This window comes from Rhea pennata, chromosome 22 (genome assembly GCF_028389875.1).
Source record: "Rhea pennata isolate bPtePen1 chromosome 22, bPtePen1.pri, whole genome shotgun sequence".
Classification (NCBI taxonomy): Eukaryota; Metazoa; Chordata; class Aves; order Rheiformes; family Rheidae; genus Rhea; species Rhea pennata.
Window position 1 is genome coordinate 9,296,352 of NC_084684.1, and position 23,620 is coordinate 9,319,971.

At 42.5% G+C, this 23,620-nt stretch overlaps 1 protein-coding gene across 15 annotated transcripts in view; it reads left to right on the forward strand.

Moving 5' to 3' along the window:
* SLC45A1 (solute carrier family 45 member 1) overlaps window positions 1–23,620 on the forward strand; it is an 87,462-nt gene that overhangs the window by 61,588 nt on the left and 2,254 nt on the right. For 8 of the 15 annotated variants that reach the window (XM_062593254.1, XM_062593255.1, XM_062593256.1 and 5 more), the window contains 6 exons: window positions 17,025–17,437; window positions 18,473–18,565; window positions 19,034–19,258; window positions 20,266–21,005; window positions 22,118–22,271; window positions 23,349–23,525. In XM_062593254.1, the coding sequence (XP_062449238.1) occupies window positions 17,035–17,437; window positions 18,473–18,565; window positions 19,034–19,258; window positions 20,266–21,005; window positions 22,118–22,271; window positions 23,349–23,525 (1,792 nt within the window). In that variant the 5' untranslated portion in view covers window positions 17,025–17,034. Of the gene's footprint in view, window positions 1–13,027; window positions 13,083–13,853; window positions 13,963–17,024; window positions 17,438–18,472; window positions 18,566–19,033; window positions 19,259–20,265; window positions 21,006–22,117; window positions 22,272–23,348; window positions 23,526–23,620 lie in introns of those variants that run through there. The other 7 variants (XM_062593250.1, XM_062593266.1, XM_062593251.1 and 4 more) reach the window with 4 other exon arrangements.

Genomic DNA, 23,620 nt, shown 5'->3' on the forward strand with positions numbered 1-23,620 from the left:
TCTGATTTACTGTGACCTGCAAGGGGACATTCCTCTACCACAGCTAAGGCATTCAGGTGGAGTTAATTGAGCAATTAAATTACCAGGTGATGGAAGTAAAATCGCATCAACACAGTGGATGGATTTAGCAATTTGACTCCTTTTAGTTTATGACTTACTATTATGTACTGTGTGCATTGCTACATAGCTGCACACTCTGTGCAAAACAAAGAGGTAAACAGCTGTTGTGACGTACACTTTAGCTGATATGGGGGTCATGACTTCAGTCAACTGACCAGGGAGAAAGGTGACAGTAGGGGTTTCTGATGGTAAGTTGGTGGATATGAACAGACCATTTAATGTAACTTCCTCTGCACCCCCTTCCTTTTAGAAGTGTCCTGATGGGTTTAGAGCTAAGGCTGAGCTAACATGCAAAAAAGACCTTTTTCCAGTCAGGTGCATTTTGCTCCTAAGTAGCCATGAAGGGAGTGCACAATAATAGGCAGTGTTCAAGTGCTGGTGGGCTTATACAAAATTGCAAAGAGAAGTTTACAAAGCAAATACCATTATGGTTGAGAATAGCAAAGGCTGAAGATCCAGTTGATATGTTAGGTGGAGGCAGTCTAAGGCGCATGAGTTTCTTCAAGAGAACTTCTTAAGAGATGTGACATATCCAGGGCAGCTGTCTGGCTTGGCAATTCTGGAAATGATAAATGTGATAACAGCACATCACAATTGTAGCTCCCTCTTCCTGTACAGAACTACTACTATGGAGGCTGCTGTTTTGGTTGAAAGGTCAGTTAAGGCAAAAAAAAGACATATCCACAGCAATGCTAAGATTATTAATAAACAGGTAGAGGACAGAGCATTATAAATGCTATTGTGGTAGAAAACATAGTGAAACCTCAAACCTTAGAATGGAGGGCTGAAAGGGATGTGACATGCTAACTGAGATGAACTTCTGCAGTGACATTAGACCAGAGTGCAGTGCAGAAAATTCTACTGCTGTCTAAAGCTGTTGTGCTTCCATGCAGGAATTCTATGTGTTGGTCTAGTCACAGAGCCCTGGAGGAAAGAAAGAAGGTCTCTTTTGGCTTCATAGAATGGTTCAATTTCAAATTAAAGAGGATGTTGCAAAAAGTCACGAATGTTGACTCCTGAAGTTAAGATAGGTTGTTTCCTTCCCTTTTCCTGACAGTATAGGAGGTTTCTCAAGTATCTGTATGTTTCTGCCCTACTGAATTTCTCAAGGGAAAATAATTCTGAGAGGATGCTCAGAGTCAGTGTGGCGCAGTGTGCCGTGAAGCTGAGGAAGAAACTAGTCCTGATCATCTCTTTTGTTGGAGAGAATGTATAAAATGCACAGTATTCCCAGGAACAATACTGTAATAAGACTATGTGCTCCTGCATCTATGAGCTGGGTGGCCCAGCTTTTTTATTACTGTCATCCATGGAAAGTAAAGGACAGGTTCTATTGGAGGTTCATGCACTGTATTTGGTAGCAACGTTTCCTAGGGAACTGGGTGGCTTGGGAAGCTATGCAAAGGTAGGTAACAAGTTAATTATCAGGAAGATACATGCATCAGACCTGTTTCTATCCTATCCAACTTTCCATATAACAAAAAGTAGTGAAAAAAAATCTGCTCCCTAATCTATGCAGTTGTATAAATCCCAAGTATTACCTTTACCTCTGTTCTTTTCAGATGTGAAATCTATCTCTCTATCCCTTGATGAAGATATTCATTTGATATCTGAAATTTAAATGAGCCCATGTGCCAGTTTCTCAGGATGCCAATTTCCCTTCTGATCGAAAGGTTCTCCCATTTTATTTCTATGTAACCTGACCTAGCATGTAAGCAACTCTCTTAGTGCATTTGGATCCTCTTTAATTAAAAAAGTGGATGGAGGTGGAAGTGTATGTCAGCTGCTCACAGGAAGGCTGTTCAGCATCTTTGCCAGTGTGAAAAGGAGACCCAGGAGACCATAGCCTGTTTGGGGAAATTAGTTTGGGGTCACAATGTCCTTTCTTCTGAGACCTTAGAAAGAGATTTTTTTTCTCCTTGGCAAGAGATTGCAAACTGGCTTGTAGTGTGGGATAGATGTGATTTAGTTCTGCCCTTACTGTCTTTGAGAAGAGACTTGTTAAATAGGTGCAAAGGTCTCGCCTTCACAGCTACAAAGGACCATTAGTCTTTTGGACTGAGCTCTTACATAGCAGAAACACCGACTTCCATCCACATTCCCCTCTAGCAAGCTCTGTTTGACCAACACATGTATTCCACAAAGGCATAAGTGCCCACTACTTCCCCTTGTAGCTTATTGCAATGGTTGATCCCTTCTCACTCTTAAATGTGTGCTTTACTTCTAATTTGAATTTATTTAGCTTTAACTTTCAATCCTTGATTGGACTGGCTGATTTAGAATAGCATGTGCTCTGTGAAATAACTTACACTGAAATCTGTCTACTCTGTTTTGTTCATAAACTCAACAGATAGATAGAATTCCTTAACTCTACTACTGCAATGCATTTTTTAGCTCTCAAATCGTGTTTGCCATTTTTCTCTCTGAGTTTTGCAGTGCTGTCTTTCAGTTGTGGGCCACAGAGTTAGACTCCAGTGTGAGTTTTATCAGTAACCAGGGCTAGAAGGGAAAATACTCCCTATTCATTAAGTATCCCATGGCTGCAGTCAGACCCCTTCCTGCATATGTCTCCATAGGGCTCAGCCTCAGAAGAGAACAATCACTGGAAGGGAGGAAAAGGATTTTATTTTCCATGGCCAAGGCAGGCTTTGGCTTCTGTGCTAGGATCCTTATTGCATGTATTAAGCCCAGTCACACTGGGCACTGAGAATCTGAACCTAACTCCATTTGGATTTTCTTTCAGTACTGATCCTAGTTGAATGTTGTTGGCTTCATAGTTATTCGTATGTTCATATTAATAGTTAAAGAGCTCCAAATCAGGGACAGCTTAGCAGCTATCTGTGTCATACTGCTTTCTGGCATCAGTGTTCAAGAGCTGAGAGATTATTCATTTACTGATTCCTACATGTTTGGTCTTCAGGCATAAAGCTGACCTAGAAGCTGCACCTAGATTTTCATATAGAATCAAAATCATGGATTCTCAGTAAGGTCAGTCAGTCCTAGGTCCGAAGAGCAGATAATATTACCAAGTAACTGGGTAACTGTGCGTCTGCAGAAATCACTTACTGCATGTGGAAAGGAGGAAAAAAAAATCACGTCAATAGCAAGCCTGTTTTTATTCTACCAGGCAGTAGATTAATTAGATTACTTGGAGGCCTGGCCTCCTATTTTGTGACCAAAGGTCACAGTTCCTGTCGGAGAGACCAGTTAATATATCAGCGTATCAGGTTAGCCTAGAAATTTAATCCAAATAATGTAAAGGAAATCTTTGTGCGCTGTATGTTTACCTTAGCTGGTAGTTAATCAGGGTTACTGTTTGCTACCTGTTCCATTTCTCTTACTCAAGAGCTTTAGCAAATGTTTGTCTGACAGAATGTTCTGTTCCTTTCCCTTTTTTCTTTCCCAAAAAAAAAAAAAAAAAAAAAAGGGGGGGGGGGGGGGGAAAGAAAGAAAAGTGTAGTCTACCCCCAGTGCAACTCCAGCTGCAAGGTCATGTTGCAGGCTGGACTCTAATCAGAGGAGTTTCTTTACTGCTGATGAGGAGGGGTAGACAGTGTTTTAGGCATGAGAATGATCCACCAAATGGAAATAGGGGGCTTAACCAAAGAGTAAGAAATCAGAGTTTTCCTCTGAGTATCTCAGAAATTAGATGTTTAAGCCTTTTGGCTTATGTGAAAACACTAAACAAATTGAATACCAAGGTGAATAACCTGTTTATGCAGAAGTCTGGATTACTAGATAACTAACTTGGCCAGACTAGTAGAAGCAAAAGCAGGCTAGTGAACAGCAAGCAACCTCTTGTTCTTCACCTAGGTGTCCACTAATAGCCCCTGCCTGAAACAAGGCACAGATCTGCTATCTCGTCTAATATAGCTGTCCTCCTGTTGTTTCAGGAGGAAGTTGTATTTGATAGAACTCACTGTACAACACTGTGGCGTCCTACAGGTGTTGCTTTGCAGTATACTTATTAATCAATTTTGTTTGAATGCTGTTCATACATTGCTTTGAAGGTGTGGAGCATTACACCAGTCCCTATTGTTGCTCTGTCTGTGTACGTATGACCCAGAACGGCTGGTACCTGAGCATTAGCAATGCTGGTTAGCACTTGAAGTGACAGAAATCCCCTTTGCTAGCGATGAAAGGGGAAGGGAAGATGATACTCTAGGAAATGGTTTATATCCAGTAAGTGTTTATTATATCCCACATGGCAGAGTACTAGAATACTGCTGCCAGCAATGAATGTTGGAGGGAAGGAGGGAAGAACAGAGCAGAGATTCAGTAAGAGGGTTTCTAGGCTGTGTCGGAGGAACTGTTAGAAAATAAGGATAAGTTACTAAAAGCTCTTTATGATTTTGTACATGATCCAGGGAAAAGGAAATTGTACTTGTCACCCAGCAAACGTACTCAGATTTGGTTGCCATAGAAGAACGCACTGAGCCACATCTGCTCCTCAAGTCAGGATGCACAGTCTCTGCTTGTTTCTGTGCTCTGCTGAGCCTGCACATGGCTGTGCCCTGCTCTGCTGCTTGCAGGATTGATTTGGTATGTGAGGTGGATAGAGGCCTAGAGGGAGATGGCCAAGCTCTGATGAGTGGCATAGGGGGTTTCCTTTCTCTGATATTTCATCTTTGCCCTTTTCTCTGCCTCGGTGTATGCCAGAGGCAAGGAAGGCTGTCAGAGTGGCTCTGGGACCATCCAGGAATATTAATGTTCCTGTCTGTACCTATTTATACTAAGCGGCCTTGCCACACCCTAACATCTGTCTGTCTCCACAAGGTAACTGATTGTTTGGGATGACACATAGACAGCCCTCTTGTCTCATTGCTAGACGCTTTCAGGCAGAAAGTGGATGACACCCCGTGCCTCTCCTGTTTGACAGGCACTCTGTATGGATGGAAGAGGCTAAATTAAAAACAGGAGTAGACTTTCTGGTTTTTCTTGATAACTGGAGAAGGGAGCAGCCTGTGCACTGCAATTAACATCAAGTGCTATTGCAACTCATCCTGTAATGTGATATAGATATAATCTTAGCAGAAAATTGAACAGTGCACTGAGTCAGACACATAGAGCAATGCTGGGTTTTGAAGAAAGTAATTAGCCCTAGGGATCTGGTAGTTTTTCTTTTCCCTGGTGATAAACAAGGGAAGTGGGATGGCACTTCCCATAGGCCTCCAAAGTCAATTTAGTCAAGGTACAGAGCCAGTTTGTAAACCAAAGCATTTATTTAATAAATCCTTAGTAAAAGGTAGTTGCACCTTCCATTGCTGCAGTGCCCTCTATGTGCCACACTCTTTCATCTTTGTGAGCTAGAATACCTGGTATCTAGCTGGTATCAGCCTGGGCACTGCCGAGGATGTCCCCATACACTACCAGCATGGCTGCCAGAGAACACAGCCTTCTGCAGCACTTCTTATATACCCTTTATTGTGTCCCTTGCTACGTGGTACCATGCCTCACCCACCAATGACTATGTGTGGGACAACAAACCTGCCCAAGTCACTGTGCACCATGCTTACCCAGAGGAGAGTTGCTGTGGGTCTGCCCCCAGGTATGGTGCCTTGCCTGACTGTACTTTCCTTCAGCCCCCTGCTACTCTAGTTGCCCTCTCTTAATGCCACACTACACGTGGTGTGTGCAAGATCAGTGATTTGAGCTTTTCCAGAACTTAATGAAGCACTCACAAAGAGAATTTGGTTATGCTTCTCTGCTAGAACTTTAAGAGTATATTGAATCACAAAAATTAGATATCTGATGGCCAAGAGATCTTGTTAATGACAGGACTTAATGACTGAAAGCTGGAGCTGAGAGAACTCTCATGAAAAGCAAGGAATCGAGCTGTTTGGGTGACATAATGGGTATGATGGTTATAGAGTGTAAGAGTTCCTTTCTCTGTCCATAGTCTAGTAAGCGGAATTCTGTTCAAGGTTATCCATAAAATCTCAAATGCTTGTTCTTGGCTTGCTGGAGATGACTCTTGACCCATGTGATACAGCAAGGTAAAACTGCTCTGAATATACCACAAGAGCATTTAGGAGTTAGGGAAGAAAAATCTCACAGAAGCCGTGTGTTTAAATGAAAATTGATTTTAGTCCTAAAATATTTAAAGCTTGTGCCTGCTCTAGTTGACCACAAGCTCATGTGTCCAGGGTTCGCACTCTTTCCTCCTTCATTCCTGCCATAGTGTTTGTCACCTTTCAGTGATTTCTCACATCTAGAAGAAAACCTGGAAGGTTTTGGGGGGCATCATAATGTCCTTTTCTTTTGTGACATGCTTAATGTACTATGAGCACATAGTGAAATGAAATACTCCAGTGAGTTTCTCACATTCTTCACGTAAGAAGACTTTGTATCTTCTTATGATTCTCTCCCTGAAGCTGCACCTAAGAGGGATTTACAGCACCAACATATTGCATGGTAAAGCTGCCTGCATTTGACATTTTTGTTCAGCATTCATCTGTCCAGAAGTCCTTGGTGAACGTAGCCTAGCATGTGTGTTGCCTTGGAAGAGACTTCTGCTCAGTCTTTTTTCAGTCAGTTGCTGATAAAACAGATTATGGTAAAGAATATTGTACTTCCCTGGTTCGTTGTCTTATTGTATTGGTTACAGGGGCTGGCTAGCAAATGAATGGAAAAGTCATCATTTAAAGGCTGGTCCTTTTGTAAGACCTAGTTTTATCCTACCAAGTACAATACCGTTCAATTTTCTGAATTCACTAAGTGCCCTCTAGTGGGTAATTCTCTGTATAACTTCGGATATTCATTGTCAGAGACTGACCACCTGTTGAAGGGGTCAGTCCTGGTTAGGACAGGAGCAAGGTGAAAGTCCTCAAATTATTTTGAGGAGAGTTAGTTTATCCTGCAGAGACAATTAAAAGTGCTCATTGAACAGTCACTACACAAAGATCAGGATGGCAAATCATTAGCTGTATGTGCAGTGCTACAGTCGAAATTGCATGTCTGAACTGAAGCAAGTGTCAAACCAAATGCAAGATAGTGGAAAAAAAATAGTGGTTTGTCAGTACCTAAGATTTCAATGGTTTCAGTGAGGCCTGGCAGTAATGAAATTTTTATGCATAATTGTCCTCTAAGACTTGAGAAAGGGCCACAGTAGTCCAATTTTAGTCTGATACAGTGGTTCTGGATTAGGTTGATAGAATGCATATGTTTCACTTGTACCACGGTAGTATTCAAGCTTTTCTAAAACCAAATTGCTTCCTTACTAGAGACTTTACTTTTTTAAAAACAAAACCAAACCCCCCCCACCCCCCCAAAACAAAAAAAAACTGAACTTGCCTGTTTTATGAAGTCATTTGGATTATGGCCCCAGTTTATGTGCTGCTTCAAGTGTTTGTCAACAGAAGGGATATTTCTGTCTTTTCCTATTGTTAGAGCTCTACGCTCAGTGTTGTGCACTGTAGTTTTTTGAGGGTGCACTTGTCGGGGGCAATACTTCTTAATGGATTGTGTTAGGAGCACATAGTTACCTAGTACCCATAAAGGAAGGCATAGATTTAGTCTGTTCCTAGAGAGGAAGGGTTGGCCACAAACTCATTGTCTATTTGTCTGAGTGTGAGTCTTAAGTGTAAGCTCACAAAGGGCTCTACTAACGATTATCTAAACATGCGTATTTGTTTCTTGAAAATTTCATGTTTTTATCTTAGGTAGTAGTTTGCTATATTGAATTTATGTTCTCAAAAAAATGAAAGTTTTAATGCAAATGGATTGGTGCCGTTATCACTTTCATTCTTCAGCAAAATACTGTCTTCTCTTGATAGTGGTGTTTTGGGGAGATTGTTTAGTTTCTTTTTTCAAAGTAAAAATGCCTTTTAAGTGTTTAATTGCATCCATTATAATAGCCAGCGCAGGAGTCTGGTTAATCCATGTTCAAGAGCTGATTTATCTGGGCTGTTGAAGTCATATGACAATAAGCTAATGGCCAGATACAGAGATGGTGTGTAAATGGCATATATGAGACTTCTTTGTGCTGTTACATTGTATTAGCCTCCCAACAGCTTCTTTTAGACCTACTCAGTTGACATGTAAGGGAAGCTAGGGCAGTGTAATTTATACAGTAAGACGAGCTCACCATGTAAGCCTTAAGAATATATAGTTGAAATGCACCTCACCCTGTTTGAACTTCTTTTTTTGTGTCTTACTCTGCGCTGTCTGATACCATAGGCCATGGGCCTTGTTGCATGACTAGGCTTTTACTGAAATATAAGTTTACTTCTTCAACTGGTATCAAAAATGTTGTGGAAACGAAAGGTCACTTGAATTTGGGAATGGGGCAAAAGCTCTAGTGTACCTGGAATACATCTGCAGGAAGATTTCAGGGAAAGAGAGCAAGAATGAGTGTTTTACAAACTGGTACTGGCTCTAGAAGGTGTGTTGCTGAGGGAGCAAGGAGATTTGGGATTTGGAGAGTGCTTCAGCCTGTATGCAGATACCTTATTTTCGTGCAGGTAGCTCTTGCAGTTTTTGTTATTGGAAGAGTTAATTTGAAATAAGGATAATACTGTGTCATGATCAGGCTATTTAAGAAACACCTTGGTCCCTTGTTTGCAAACTCAGCACCCTTACAAGTTGTCTAGGGTTGAAAAGGCATCTGTTTAAATTATTCAATTGCAAATGAATGATAGCATCAAGAAACTGCCTCATTGCCCTAAGAAACTGAATGACTAATATGTCTTTTCTTTTAACTACACTGGACAGTGTGAGGAATATTCTAAGCAAAGGGAAGAGCTATATCAAGTTTTCTGAGGGAGTACAGGAATATTTGGATCATTACACTTGCTTGGAAAAAGACTGCATTTAAAAGAAAGGAAATGATGCCTAGTGGCAAGCTTCTTGTTAAATACTCAAACTGCTCTTTAGTTCTCAAGAAAAAAGCTTCGGGGAAGATGCAACAGACTGAGACATGGTGGCTTCAGATGCAGTAATCAGAGAGGGAAGCTGATGTACAAAGCCGCATAAGCTGAGTTGTTATTTTTCTCCTAGTTCCTTTTGAAAAGTCACCCAAAATTTCCTGTGCAATTCGTGTTGAACAAGTGCATCATGGAGTTTGAATCTATGGCACTAAATCCTATACATCTTGAAAAAAACTTGTTATAAAGAAACTATATACATATGCGCGCGCACACACACACACATACACATACACACACAAATAAAAACCCCACCTATGAAAACACTAACTGTTGAAAAGTGTACATACTGTATATTATCACTGGCAATGAGTTTGCCAAATCAGCTGTGGTGCTACGTGCTAGGGCAGCAGGGCTGGCTCTGTCAAATATTCTTTCAACAAGAGCTAAGTGTTGATGAGAAATGGATAAGAGTTTGCAACTCTTTCATAAATTTTAAGTGTTTCCTTTAATCTAACCTTTTCAGTTACTAATTAACTAATAAGGAGTGCCCTCCTTTCCCTCTGTGGCCCCTTCAGCCCTGAATCTCATTCCCTTTAAAAAGGCTTTTTCTTTTTTCCTATTGAAAGACTTTAGTGGATGAACAAAAATTAACTTGTCACATCGATGTGGGGTAGGAAAAGAAGGACATTTGTTTTTTTTCTGTATTATTGTCAGGCTTGGGGTGGTCAAAGATGACAGATTAAAGTAGACCATTTATTCCTTGCGAGAAGTAAGAAATACACGCCCAGAATGAGATAATGTGTGGGACCTTGAGCATTTCTGTGCCATGAAGAGGAAAGCTGCCCAATATGTGATACTGTCACTGACTCAGAAATTGTGCAAACTGACTTGAGTTGAGACAGGCTCAGCAATTACTCTGCTGTAGCCTATGATACCCTGGGATATCCTCACTTGCTGTCCTGCCAGCTCACTTGCTTCATCCTGGAACTCAGAGAAAGTCCTCCAAAACTGAAGTCCTTCAAAACAAGGAGATTTTTTCCCTGCTTTAAACAAAGTAATTTCCACTAAAAGGATGACAAAAAAGGGGGGGGAAGGGGGGAAGAGAGATGAAGAAGTCTACTTAAATAGAGAGCCTTTTTTTTTCTCTCTCTCTCTATGTGGAAGGACTGTAGTTTCTGATGCATTCCTGCAATACTGGCAAGGGAATGCTTTTGAGAATTCCTGCATTAAGGGCAAACAAATTGTACTACTATTGCAGGATGTATGATTTGTTCTAAGGAGCTCTTTGGCTATGCCCATGATCACCTACAGAAACACAGTAGAGTAAAACGTGTTCTTGGCCTTTCTGAAGGGACAAGATTAGTGTATGATCTGTACCGATATAGGTTTTCCCTGACCTCTTTGCTTCTGTAAGAGCATATTGTCTGCTGTTCTGCAGGAGGCAAAAAATATCTTGTAGAGGGCATGTGCAGAATCCTTTGCAGACACGAAATACAGTCTCTGCCTCTGTGGGTCACTGAGTGAAGATTTGCCCCTTCTTAAGGATTCATTTGCCATCAGATAATCTAAAACTGCAGCACCTGACCATGGAACACCTTTTACAGTATGTCTATTTGGTACAGACTTAGTATCTCCAAAAAAATAATCTAGTTTTGTTTGAAAAAGACACTGCCACTTGCAGAGGGCTTCCTGAATGGCATCTTGGAACCACTGAACCTCATAAAAGATGCCTTTAATGAAGTTAAAAAAAGGAAAAAAAAAAAAAAGAAAAAAAAAAGGAGCACCCAACACCACACACTCAAAACCCCGTTCTTTAAGAAAGTTAGCAACATATTCTGTGTTGCTAGCTTAAGCAGAATTTCACTTGACTGGAGCTAATGTTTATCTCAGAGAAAAGGATTATGGAGATACTGAGAGAAGTTTCCAAGAAACAGGAAAAAGTCCCAATTCAAGCAAGGCAAATAATGAGGTTCCTGTCTGCTGGCAAGTGAAACAGCCTGAAATGAAGCTGTAAATGAGAAGAGATGAATGCACTGTTAGAAGCTGCTTCATAGAAAGACCAAACAATAGCATTTAATGAATGCAGAATGTCTTGCACCCAGAGAAGACATCATCACTGGAGAGAATGGCGCAAATTCATAACGGTAGGTATTCGTCACCAAAACTCACTCTTTTGAGCTCTGTTGGGTTAAGCTAAAACAAAATAAAAGGGTGTTCTTACATCTATTTGAACAACAATTTATGTGTGAGCTTATGGCAATGGAAGGAGAGGAGATTTGTGGTTTCTGTTCTGTCTAAAGTCCAAAGGACCGCAAGAGATGAATGCACAGCAGGAATCGCTTTCATTCTCTCCATTATAGTTATCCTGGGAAGGAACAGAGCACCTTGTCCCACCATTTCAAATGGACAAGCTCTGTGTTAAACAGTATGAGCTGGGGTTTTTTTTATATATTTGGAGTGGACAGTTTTATTGAATTTAACGCAGTATGAACAGCTTGCTTAGTGTCTCAAATATGTCCCTAGGGAACAGATGACCATCTGCTGGCATTAATATGACCAGCTCTCCATGCCCAGGTGCAATACAAAATACTGTCTTTAGTGAGGAGGAATGTGGCTCCTAAACATCCTGTTTGTCTGTTCAGTGTTTACAGACTCCCTCTAGCACGTGGATGGCAGGACTGAATCTGGCTGGAGCACAGGCTGTTGTGCTGTGTTCTCAGCCATGCTCGCTGAAGGAACGTCTGGCTCTGGGACTTGAGCAAAGGCAGCAAACCATTCGGGGTGGCACAACAGCCATAGGCGCACAGCTCTGTTTAGCTCTCTGTGAGCACTACGAAGCTGGAGAAGGGTGATAGTGGATGCTACTGCTGCTCCTGGTGACACTCATAACCCTTCCAAGCAGTGGCAGGCTTGTGCCCCAGTTCTCTAATCCCTTTGGCAGCAGATCTGCCAGCAGATCTGTTCATTTTTCCTACCAGCTGTGGCACTGGCCTGGACCATCCTCTTTTCCTTGTACTGGCAGTCTAGCCCTGGCCCTTCATCCTTGGATTGGCTTAGGATTTTTGCTTGTGTTGCTCAGTAGTCTTGCTGCTCAGGAGGATGAACGCTCTTTATAGTGGCTGTGGAGTTGAGGACACGTAAATGCCAGTAAGAGGGACACCATCAGTAAATGAGTTTGTACAAGTACATGACTGTGTTTTCTTCCAGAACCACAGCAATGGTTTTAATCAATTGGTTGAGAGCTGCCCTCAGCAGTCCTCTCTAGCATCTTTTTCCAGACGTTATGGCAGTACCACCGACTGCATAAATGAAAGCTAACTTTCAGTGTAATGTCAGTGCCATACCTTTCTTAATCCTGTTGTCACTTGTGATTTATGTACAGGGAAGCCAGTGTTCTGCCACAATGAATATTTAAAAAGAGATGCATGCAATGCTATGGCTACCCACGTAAGTGAAATTTCGAAACAAAATTAAGCATCTTGGACTGAGTTTCAGGTGTATTTAAAAATCCAGCAGACTGGAGTAAATAATTGATGACATCTTTGTTAGCAATCCATGAGGAAATACAAAACGTAAGAGCATGAAATATGCAGGTATAAAACAAATTGCAAAATAACGTTAGTAGAAGAATAGGAAGATGATGAGTGCTGCTCCTGTTAATGAGAGCAGATGAAGGCCACCACAGAAGCAGGGGGTTATCTAGAGCATCTACTCTGCAGGCTTATCGGAAATATCCCTGCTTCAGCTAGCTCTTGCGCTGCCCTGAACTGCTTGCGCTGAGATGGCGGTGCCGGTGCGGGGAAGGACCCAGCTTGTGGAAGGGCAGTGCAGCAAAGGGAGCGGTGCCGCAGAGCTCTGGCGAGCAGGGACCGCGCCGGTGCAGCAGGGGCCGTAAGTGGTTCAAAGCGAGGCTGCGCTGTGCCGCTCCTCGGCCGCACCTGAACCATCGCCGACGATAACCGGCTCTAGCGGCAGGGGACGCGGTGCCGCCGGCGAAGACGCCGCTCCCGCCCGGCCGCGAGGGTGACGTCAGTGGGGCGGGGAAGGCGCGGCGCGACGTCACGGCGCGGCGCAGTGCCGGCCGCTGGAGGCGAGGTGAGGCGAGGCGCCGCGCGGGGTCGGGGGCGCGGGGGTCGGCGGCCCCGGGCGGTGGAGGCGCGGGGACCTGCCGCGGCCCCCGGGACGAGCGAGGGCTCGGGGCGCCGCCGTGCAGCGTCGGCTCTCCTCGCGCAGCATCAGTGTTGCTTGCACTTAAGGAGTCGTCAGGACTCGCCTCAGAAAAATTTGGCCCAGAGGCAAAGTAAGATGCTGCCAAAATAGGAGAAACTCTCTTTTCGTTATAGAGATGCTCCAAATGAACGATGACCTTCTGCTCCGCTGCGTTATGTACTTTGGATGCGCATATGTGCACCTGACTGTGCAGATAGCAGGCTGCAGAGCCAGCATTGCCAGGGTCTTCCAGATAAAGAGGAGTGCTTGTCAGCCTCACAGTGCTTGCCAAAAAGGACAAATAAAAATTGAAAGTGGCTTGTGACCTGCAGTCATAATTGTTTTTCACACACAAGGGAGGCTTCCTGCTTTGACACTCGTTTAATTACCAGGTAGATTCACCTAAGGCCAAGCTTAAGTCCTCTGAAGAGGTCTTCTGGTGACCAGTTCTCATGTTGGAGGGAATGGGCAATGAGAGAGTGGGCTCTACTTACACTGAATTTCTGCTGGACCGGTAGCACATCGCCTGTCAATAATATAGTCTTTGACTCCAAATAATTGCAGAGCTCCACGTGTATTTTTGAGCCGTGCAGAGGGATTGTTTCATCTGTTGCTGAAGCATCATCACTTGTGAATCGTTATGTAATCTCTTTGCAGTGCATAGCATAAAGCAGGAAAATAAAGGAAGGATTAGTATCAAATGAAGCCGATGATAGATGAATATAGGAAGATCGACTATTTATTTACCCTGCAAGCAAATGATGAGGTATGTCGTCTCAGGGTGGTAGTACCTTACGAAAAGGTCATTAGACAGCGAACATTGTTGCGTTTTCTCTAGGTCTTTGTTCTGGAATCTCTGTCATTTTTTAACAGAGTCTCATCTTGAGGGAATTATTTCCACCCTGAAGATTCATAATGATACTCCCAGAACATAAAAGGGAGTATTTGTTCCTTATGAAAGGTATAGGTCATGGCAAGTTTTCAGCATTTTGAAAACAACATACCTGGAGCTGGGAACTATTCTGTGTAGGGCATCAGTGTCACCCTTGTGTCAGAGTAATGGTAAATGTGGGTTTTCGCTTTTGGTAGCTCTTCGGGGCGTGGAACAAAGTTTAGTAAGAGGTGCGGAGAAACTAGTGCGGGAGATGTTCTGGAAGAGGCAGCAGGAAATGAGAGATTTGTGGGAGTTTTGTACAGCCAAACTAGCAGAAAAGCTAGGAGACACTTCCTTGGAGGATTCTGAACAAACGAGATTTTGTTTTGCTTTTAGGATGTAGCCGTGAAGTACAGGACATACAAGACAATGCATAGCCATCCTTGTTCAGTAGTAGCCTTTGGTCTATGGACCAAAGAACAGGTCAAAATTCTCTTACAAGCTGTTTCTAATTCTGGCAATTAAAGACAGGAAATCACAGGTCATTCGTTTATTCAGCAGATCTGCCAGCATCTACCCTGAGATGCTATTTTGAAACCTGTTTGGCCATTTTGCCCAATACAGTACATGTACTTTGGCTAAGGCGGCCAAGCCCAAGTAATTCTGACATGATCAGAAGAGGCTGTTCAGCGCTTGAGTGCTAATAGTCTCTGAGAAGAGTAGCAATACTCAGGGTGGTTTGTGGCATGTATATCTTCCTGCCAGGAATTGCTTTGAGACTTCAGTTACTGCATAGAGAAAGGATACTGTAGCATCTTTTGGCTCCAACCATATTATTTGTTTTCAGCTCTTCTCATCCGAGTCTTTGGCTAGAGAAGCCTGTACTGCAAAAACATGTTTGTTAGGCATTCCAGCCTCAAGAAGTCTTACTGACACATAACCTGCAAGAAACAGGATCAGACCCTGTCTTTACAGCACAGAGTGTCTCTGCTGAATTCAGTGATGCAAATAGGAAGAAAATAAAACTTAGTCATTGATGTAAAGACTTTGGATGAACCCTTTTGTTCCAGCATAAGCAGCAGTGATGCTAGGATCAGTACTGAAAAATGGCTTCACATTGCAGCAGGGGTACAGATTTGCAGCCGTGCGGTGGCTTTCCTCGGTTGTATATTAGACTGAGGCCTTGTTTTATCTTCATTTATTTTGAGTGAATTGCAGATAAATGTAAACCTATTGCTGTTATGAGTACTCTGAAGAGTGTGACATGTTGGACTGCTAGTTGTTTAAACCTTTTCAATTTGAATCCCTGATGGTGTCAGGTCATGCTCAGATAACCATGGTGGGAGCTCTGGTGTCTCATTTATGCGAAGAGAGAGGAGAAGTACTCCCAAAAATGAGTACGCCTCATGTCACGGGCATGCCTCGTGACAGAAGTGACTCTGAAATGTGAAAGCATTATCAGTTTTGTACGATTAATTTAAACAAAAATGACCCACCTTGATTACAGGTCATGACTTCCGATAGAGGCTTCACACACACACAAAAAATAAAAACAGATGTTTCACCAGCAGCAGTCAAAGTACAAACACAATCTAGGGGCAAAATGACATGCCACAGAAATGCTGGTATGACAGTGGGCTAAGGCCTTCAGAAGAATGAACTTTGCCTGTACTGAAACTGGTGTGCAGAGTCGTTCCCTTCCATACAATGGAAGTGACATTCTTTGGGTGAAGTGATGCCATATGTCAGTTCTTGTTTTTTTTCAGTTGTTAATTTTTTAGCAGATGTTCCAACTGTCTACAGATAAGATACTTTGTATTTAGCTAGAAAGACCATTAGGTTATGGTCAAGAACTAGAAACAAAATCTGAAATGTAAAGGTGTCACTAATCTGTCTCTAATTAAAAAAAAAAGAAGAAAAAGAAAAAATGAGTGAATTTGAGCAGTTTGGATAGAAATTGTTTCTGGCAATAGGCTTTACTCTTGGCTGAAGAAGTGAGCCATCCGAAAGTGCCAGAAATAGCTCTATCAGTGAGCAAGTAAGAACCAGGAAAGATAGATAGCCTGTGAGGCAGGCAGGGTCTGCAACATGGAAGCAGTAGGGCCTGACGAGATGGAAGCACTGTTTTTCCATTCTTCCATTGTCTTCAGAAAACTGCCTGGCTGCTGCTGCAGCCTGTACCAGCTCTGTAATTCTGCAGGGATTGTTTACCATCTGGGGATTCCCAGAGCACTGCTGGTCTTGCTTAGCAATCTTCCCTGATTTCAGCCTGTGCTTCCTGAACAGGTTTGTACCGCTAGAAGAGCGTAATCTCTGGCTCTACGGATTTGAAGTCAGCTGGGGATCTTGCTCATCCACAGTAAAATAAAAGCTGTTTCCCAAAGCTGCATTTAATTTAAATAAATTCATATAGTGAGTGAGAGAAGACTTTAGTGTGTGTGGCTGTTACTGTAGTTACTTTTTAGTTTGTGGTGCATTTCCTTTCAGTTCACCATCCTTGTTCAGTTAGGCAGATCTGCATGCTCTCATAAGTGTTTTCCTTCTGTCCCATCTTCTATTTTTTCTCTGTTGAAAATAAAAAGGAAAGAAACACTGTCTGACATGCTATGACTTGTCATTCTGAAGAAGGCAGTGGGTAGAGCCTTCTTCCCCTAGACTTCTCAGAAAAATGGGTGGCAATTAGGAACTGACAATTTGGCTGTAAATTGTCTTGGTCTCTACCCTGTCCCAGCAAAGCACTGTGCTGTATCTGTAAAAGGCCATGGCCTGCCTGGTATTGTTAGTCCAGAGGTCTGGAATCCATCAGGATTCCAGTCCTACATGAAAATGCTGTAACTGTTAAGAAGGCTGCGCTTAATATGTGAAATGTTCAGAAATTGTTTGAATTTAAGTAGGTGAATTAAGCAAGGTTTCTCTTACTCAGCTGTTTTATTTTGAGTATTTCTTTCTTCCAGACACCTGTCCATGATGATTCCATCATCTGCAGCAACTCCTGCTAGCGATGTTGTGCTTTTTCCAAGCTTGTCTTCTCAGGAAATATGGAGGTCACAGGTTCCAGGCTATTCTGGATCAGTCACACGGCACATCAGTCATCGGGCCAACAACTTTAAGAGACATCCAAAAAGGAGAAAACACATCCGCCCTTCGCCACCGCCACCACCAAACACTCCATGTCCTATTGATTTGATTGACTTTGGGGATCTCCAACCCCAGAGGTCTTTTCTTGAACTCCTGTTTAATGGATGCATCCTGTTTGGACTTGAGTTCAGCTATGCCATGGAAACAGCCTATGTTACCCCCGTGCTGCTTCAGATGGGGCTTCCAGACCAGTTGTATGGGATGGTGTGGTTCATCAGCCCTATATTAGGTAACTTTTCTTTATGCTGTTTCTTCCCTTATGTTTTGCCCACTAAACGGGGGATATATGGTTTTGTTTTCCCTACCTTTGCTGTTCACAAGTATAGCTCACGTGCTGTGAAGGTTAAGAATTGCTAGGCATAATTTTAGAGAACTGAATGGAACATAGTTCTTTCTGTGCCTTGCCTGAAATGGGCTTGATGCAACCAAGAAGTCTGTTCTGTTAATGGTTTCTCAATCTCTTACGTTTTGTGAAAGGGTGAGCTTTGGTTACTCAGTTTGTATGTTTAAAAACTAACAAAAGAGGCTCAGTGCGTCCATTTGGATCCCTATGAAAAACAATACACAGATCCCATTGGTGTGTGAAAAAACAGAGTGGGGTTGCCTTGTTCTGTTTAATTTTCTGAAACAAACAAGATATTCCAATAATGAAAGACTGTGCTTTGTTGATCATACATCCCTACTTCTACTGGCATTGCATTACTTGCCTTTGCATGGAGATAGGGCTTGAAACATATCCATTACTATAGGAAGAACTATAAGGTGGGTTATTGCCCATCTTGGAAACACTGTTCTGCCTGTCCTTGTACTCCTAGAATGTGCTTCAAAATAGGAGTGTAGATAGGCCACTTCTCCCCTGTGCACAGGCTGGGACAGAGTAATCTCAGCACCTTCCCAACTTGTGCTACTTTCCACGATAATTTTATAGGGGCTCTTCAAAATAAGACAGGTGAGTGAAATAGTTTGCAAGTAACTGAGTGCTTTAGAATGTACAGTTGTTGTACTCCTATTTTTAACCTGATGTTAGTCTCTACTGTGCTACTGAAGCAGAATGACTGCGTTTTCACTACAGTCCTAAATGAACAGTCCCCAACCTGGGAGATGCCGGGAACTAAACTGTGTGTACATCTGAATGATTAATACTGTCTGTTGGGGGGTGTTACTATGCTATGGTGTCCTGCCTTTTAAACTACCCCTTCTAAATCCCCTGTAAAACAGGCCTGCAGAAAAACTGCCACTTTTTGGTGAGTCCCTCTTCTTTTAGGGTTCTTGCTGCAGCCTTTGCTGGGGGCCTGGAGTGACAGATGCACATCAAGATTCGGGAGGAGAAGACCCTTCATTCTGGTCTTAGCAATAGGTGCGTCTTTTAGAAATCATGGGCATAACACTTGTAAAGTAGAAAATTTACACATCTCTTCTATGGCATCCTTTATGGTACTAGGCTGAAAAAAGGCCTCTAATGTTGTTGGGAGGCAGTGTTGGGTATTAGGGGTCTGAAGAAAATGGTGAGTGATACTGAGATCATGCTTTGGCAGCTAGAATCCATACATGAATGGTTCTCTCTTGTAAGAGTCTGAAGAGCTGACATTTTGAGAATCTGAAGTTTTCCTTTGGCCAACCACAGCTCCAGGCATTTGTGAGCTCAGACAGTGGAAAAGAATATGTGTATGCTATAAACCTCATTCTCAGTTCTGCGATGGTTTGAACAAGAGCAATAATGCTTGCTGCAGTACTTTGGTGGTAGCATAACGCTTTCAGAGACTATGCAGTGATGCAGTTCTTCTCTAGGAGTGATTGATTTATTCTGATTTATTTTTATTCTTAGGAGCATTGCTGGGGCTCTCGCTTATGCTGAATGGCCGAGATATTGGCAGTGCGTTGTCTGACTCTGTGAGTAACCACAAATGGGGAATCATTCTTACAGTCTGTGGTGTCATCCTCATGGACTTCAGCGCAGATTCGGCAGACAATCCCAGTCATGCCTACATGATGGATGTGTGCAGCCCAGCGGATCAAGACAGGGGCCTCAATATCCATGCTTTGTTAGCAGGTGTGTTTTGTCGATTCTTCCTTGCTGGCATGAACCCCAAGTGAGTAAGTTTTACTGTGAGGAAGCAGAGTGTAAATTATGGGTCTTTTTTTACTTTAAACATAACTGAATACACAGTTAGCAATAATTAACTTTGAAAACTTACTGCAAGAGGGTAGCTGCCAGAAGTCAAGCAAGGCACAGTCCTGGATTGCCTATCCTAAGGTGTCCCCCATGTCTTTTAAAATGCCTAGGGGAACAAAATTACCCCTTGAGGGAGGAGGTTCAGCTTACTACAGATGTGGGAAGTAGGCCTTCTTGAGTCACTGCATTGAAGTGAGTAGAGCATACAAGGTGCTCTGCTCTCTTGTTCCTGATGTTTTGAATTGCTGTAATGCTCCAATCTAGTTTTCCTCTCCATTAGGAGACTTTTTATGCTGTTTAACATGTACATAAGGAAGAAAAGGACAGCATTGTATGGTGTCCTCAGAACTTCCTTGTTTATCTACAATGGGGTGCAGTGGCAGTTCTGAACAGTGTTGATATGTTGCTGAATAATGAGCTTGCTACACTTCTGAAATGATTCAGTCTATCTTGGAAGCAGATAAAACTGTGTTCCTCTTAGTGAGTGGGAAATTGGATTTTAACTTACCATTCGGAGAAATGGTCTTAGCTGACTGATTGCAGAACCTTGCCATGTGGCTGGTGAACATTGTTCTGTTTTACAGACTAAAATTGCCAAAGGTAAAGTGATTTGTCCTTGGCAAAGAAAGAACTAGCATTTTTAAGTCTTTGTATCATTGCTTTTACATTGCTTGCTGACCTTCTCCCTCTTTCTGTACTCTGCTCATTCAGACTGTCCTTGTGTTGCAAATTACTACGCTACTGCATTTGAGTTAAAAAGGTATTAAGTAGTAAAATAAAACTAATACTTTGGAGTCTGCACACAACTTATCAAATAGTGCTGTGCTGTTACTGACTTGAAGGATTGGCTAGGGAAGATAATCTCAGCTCTGTTTTTCCACCAGGTCTTGGAGGTGGCTTTGGTTATGTTGTTGGAGGAATACATTGGGATAAAACCAGTTTTGGAAAAGCTGTGGGAGGGCAACTTCGTGTCATCTATGTCTTCACCTCAATTACACTGACGATCACTACTGTGTTGACGCTAATTAGCATTCCAGAAAGACCCCTGAGGTCCTTTAGCAAGAAGAAAAAGGTGATGAAGAGTCCGAGTCTTCCTCTCCCTCCTTCCCCACCTCTCTTCTTTGAGGAAGGTGTAAATGAAAACCTTGCTTCTCATAACTCGGCTCATTTATATGCAAGTTTTACAAGTCCAATTTCTCCCCTCAGCCCACTCACACCCAAATATGGCAGTTTTGTCAGCAGAGACAATTCTTTGACAGGAATTAATGAGTTTGCATCATCATTTGGGACTTCAAATATTGACAGTGTGCTTATAGACTGTTTTACTGGCGGGCACAATAGTTACTTAGCACTTCCAGCTAGTGTTCCCAGGCAGCCTGTCAGTGTCAGCTTTCCCCAGGTTCCAGATGGCTGTTACCACCAAGAAAATGGAATTTTGGAGCAAGGGGAGAGCAGCGTAACTCCAGGGGCTGATGGCGAGGCACTAAGGGTGGGCTCACTGGATGCAATAAAGCCACGGTCATCAGGGATCCTGAAAAGACCTCAGACCTTGGCTATTCCGGACATTGTAACAGGACATTGTCCAGAAAGTAGCAGAAGAAGAAATGTGACTTTCAGCCAACAGGTAAGGGCAGAAAAACAACGTAAACTATGTAAACCCATGACCGTGCAAACGTATGCATTCATTTAATCTCTTTATATAATTTTCTATATTTGGCACATAAATTCATGATTAGTTTGGAGATTCATGACAGTTTGCCTACAAAAGTTACTACAGAAACAGAACACCTGCTGTGACTGCATTGATAAAACAATGGGCAGGGCATTATTACGACTGGTAATCTGTGGACCGCCTGTGTTAAAATAGCAGATAACGTGAGTGTTCCACTCTTTCCAGTCCATGTGTGAAAGTCAGGTTGGTATTTTTAGCCCTGCTTTGCCACTCAGGAAGTTACCAAGTGAGAGCAGAAAAAGACACATTTTTATTGAGCCTATATCTTCCCTTTCCACAGAAATATCTGCAAGATAGGGCCAGGGATAGGATTCTCCCTTGAGCTTCTCCTTATGGCAGTCATTAAAGCTGGTTCCATCAGGGAGGTGAGGTTTCCCTTATTCAGGGGAAAGACTGTGGCCTCACCTCCCGCTGTTGGTGATAACTTGGAATGTCTGAGACCTCTGTATGCTGGCCTATTTTTTTATGATCCAGGATGAGGTAAACTGTCCTGTTTTGTGTGTGTTTCTTTCTTTCTTTCTTGATTATTTATTCACTTCTGTTACTGTATTCTAGCGCAGTTCATGAGAGCACACTTTGTTAGGGTCAGGTTTTTACATACTGTGAATGCAGGGATCAAGTATCAAGGACAGCAAGTAATAAAGATAAATTTGTTAACACTCGCCTCTTTTTTTCAATAAATGTATAACTTCAGGGAGCAAATTCACCTGATTCTAGGTACAGCTCCTATTAAATGCAGTGAAAGTTATGCTTGCTTATAGTAGCATTTTGATTGGGTTACCAAGTAAAGAGTACTGTTTCAAGTACACTGCAACTGCAGCCATTTGTACATGTTCTAAGGCTAAACGTACAGCTGTGCTTACCTCAAAATGCTGTTCTTAATCTCCAAATCAATGTACTGCAACAGCAGCCTAACTTTGAAATGATCAGATAGCTGTGTAATATTGCATAGTTTTGTTCAAAGGCTTAATGTGTTTGTTGACCTGGGAATTTTTATGGTGCAGGTTGCTAATATCTTGCTGAATGGTGTTAAGTATGAGAGTCAGCTGAACGGATCAGGTGAGACCTCTGAGCAACCGCTCTCTCTGAAACTTCTGTTTTCCACCATCTGCCACATGCCCAAGGCTCTGCGTAACCTTTGCATCAACCACTTCCTAGGTAATCAGAAAGTGCTATCTTGTTTTTACCATGAGGTAATCTACCTTGACTAAATATTTTTTAAAGTATTTTATCTGTTGTTGCAATGGCTGCTAATTCGTTCCATTATACTGACCAATAAGGTACTTTCTGGTATTTGGGTTTTTGGAACACTCAAAAACAGTAAGGCCTCCATTCCTAGAAGGAGAATAACATTGTTTTAAATCAGCACAGCCATTGAGTTGGATAGTTGTGCTGGAACATGAGACACTTCACTAGGAGCAGAATTAAAATGGTATAAACCTGCCTCAAAGCTCTGAAACTGGAGCTGTTATTGAGCAGGGTGGGAAAAATTAATGGTATTTTCCTGCTTACATCTGCGACCAGCATTTTGTGCCCCTTTTCCCCACCTCGTCAGCATATATTTGGGGGCCCCAGAACAGGCTGTGAGGGGACACAGACTGCAGCATTGCGAGGGTGCCTGTACTGTTACCTTCACTCCTACTAATCCGTGACTGGTGGTTAGGGAGGGCCTGCACAAAGTTGGACACAAGATAACAGGTGGTTAATTCTCATAGGCTGTGGAAGGAATTAAGAGTTTGCCTGCATCAGTATTCCTGACATGAGTTTATGAGTAGGGGTTTTTACTGTGTCAGAAGTCCTGAAGAGGCTGCAACCATGATATGAGAAGCATTCCTTCCAGCTAATTGTGGGAGGACAACAGCACTCTGAAAGTAGTATATGTGAAGTTACTCTGCAAAACTGAGCCACCTCATGTCCTGTCAAAAGCTAAAGGTAGTTCAGACTGCTGCAGTCTGTTTTTCTGTCTTGCTAAAGTCTGTAGTTTGCCTCTAGGATTCCACATGGGAATTCAAGTGATATATCTTAATGTTTAGCATCCTGAATAGCTTTGACAAACATTAGAGCAAAATGCACAGAGAAAAGCAGTCTCAGAAAAATGGGGCTGAGCATTATGTAATATTAATGTAGCACAACCTGTCTTCGGTTGTGATCTGAAAGGTAGGTAATAGCATCCATGTCTTACAAGGGGAAGCAGGTACTCAGGAATCGTAATAGGTTACTTCTGGTTTCTTTCAGGCTGGCTTTCGTTTGAGGGCATGTTGCTCTTCTACACTGACTTCATGGGAGAAGTAGTGTTTCAAGGGAATCCAAAAGCTCCTCACAACTCAGATGAGTATCAGAAGTACAACGCTGGGGTCACCATGGGCTGCTGGGGAATGTGCATCTATGCATTCAGTGCTGCATTCTATTCAGGTACTAAGTAAAGCCACTCTATACTCTGCTGACAGTACAATATACCTGCTTCTGAAGTGGTGCTTCTGCAACAAGTACTCATATTGGTGTGTTGC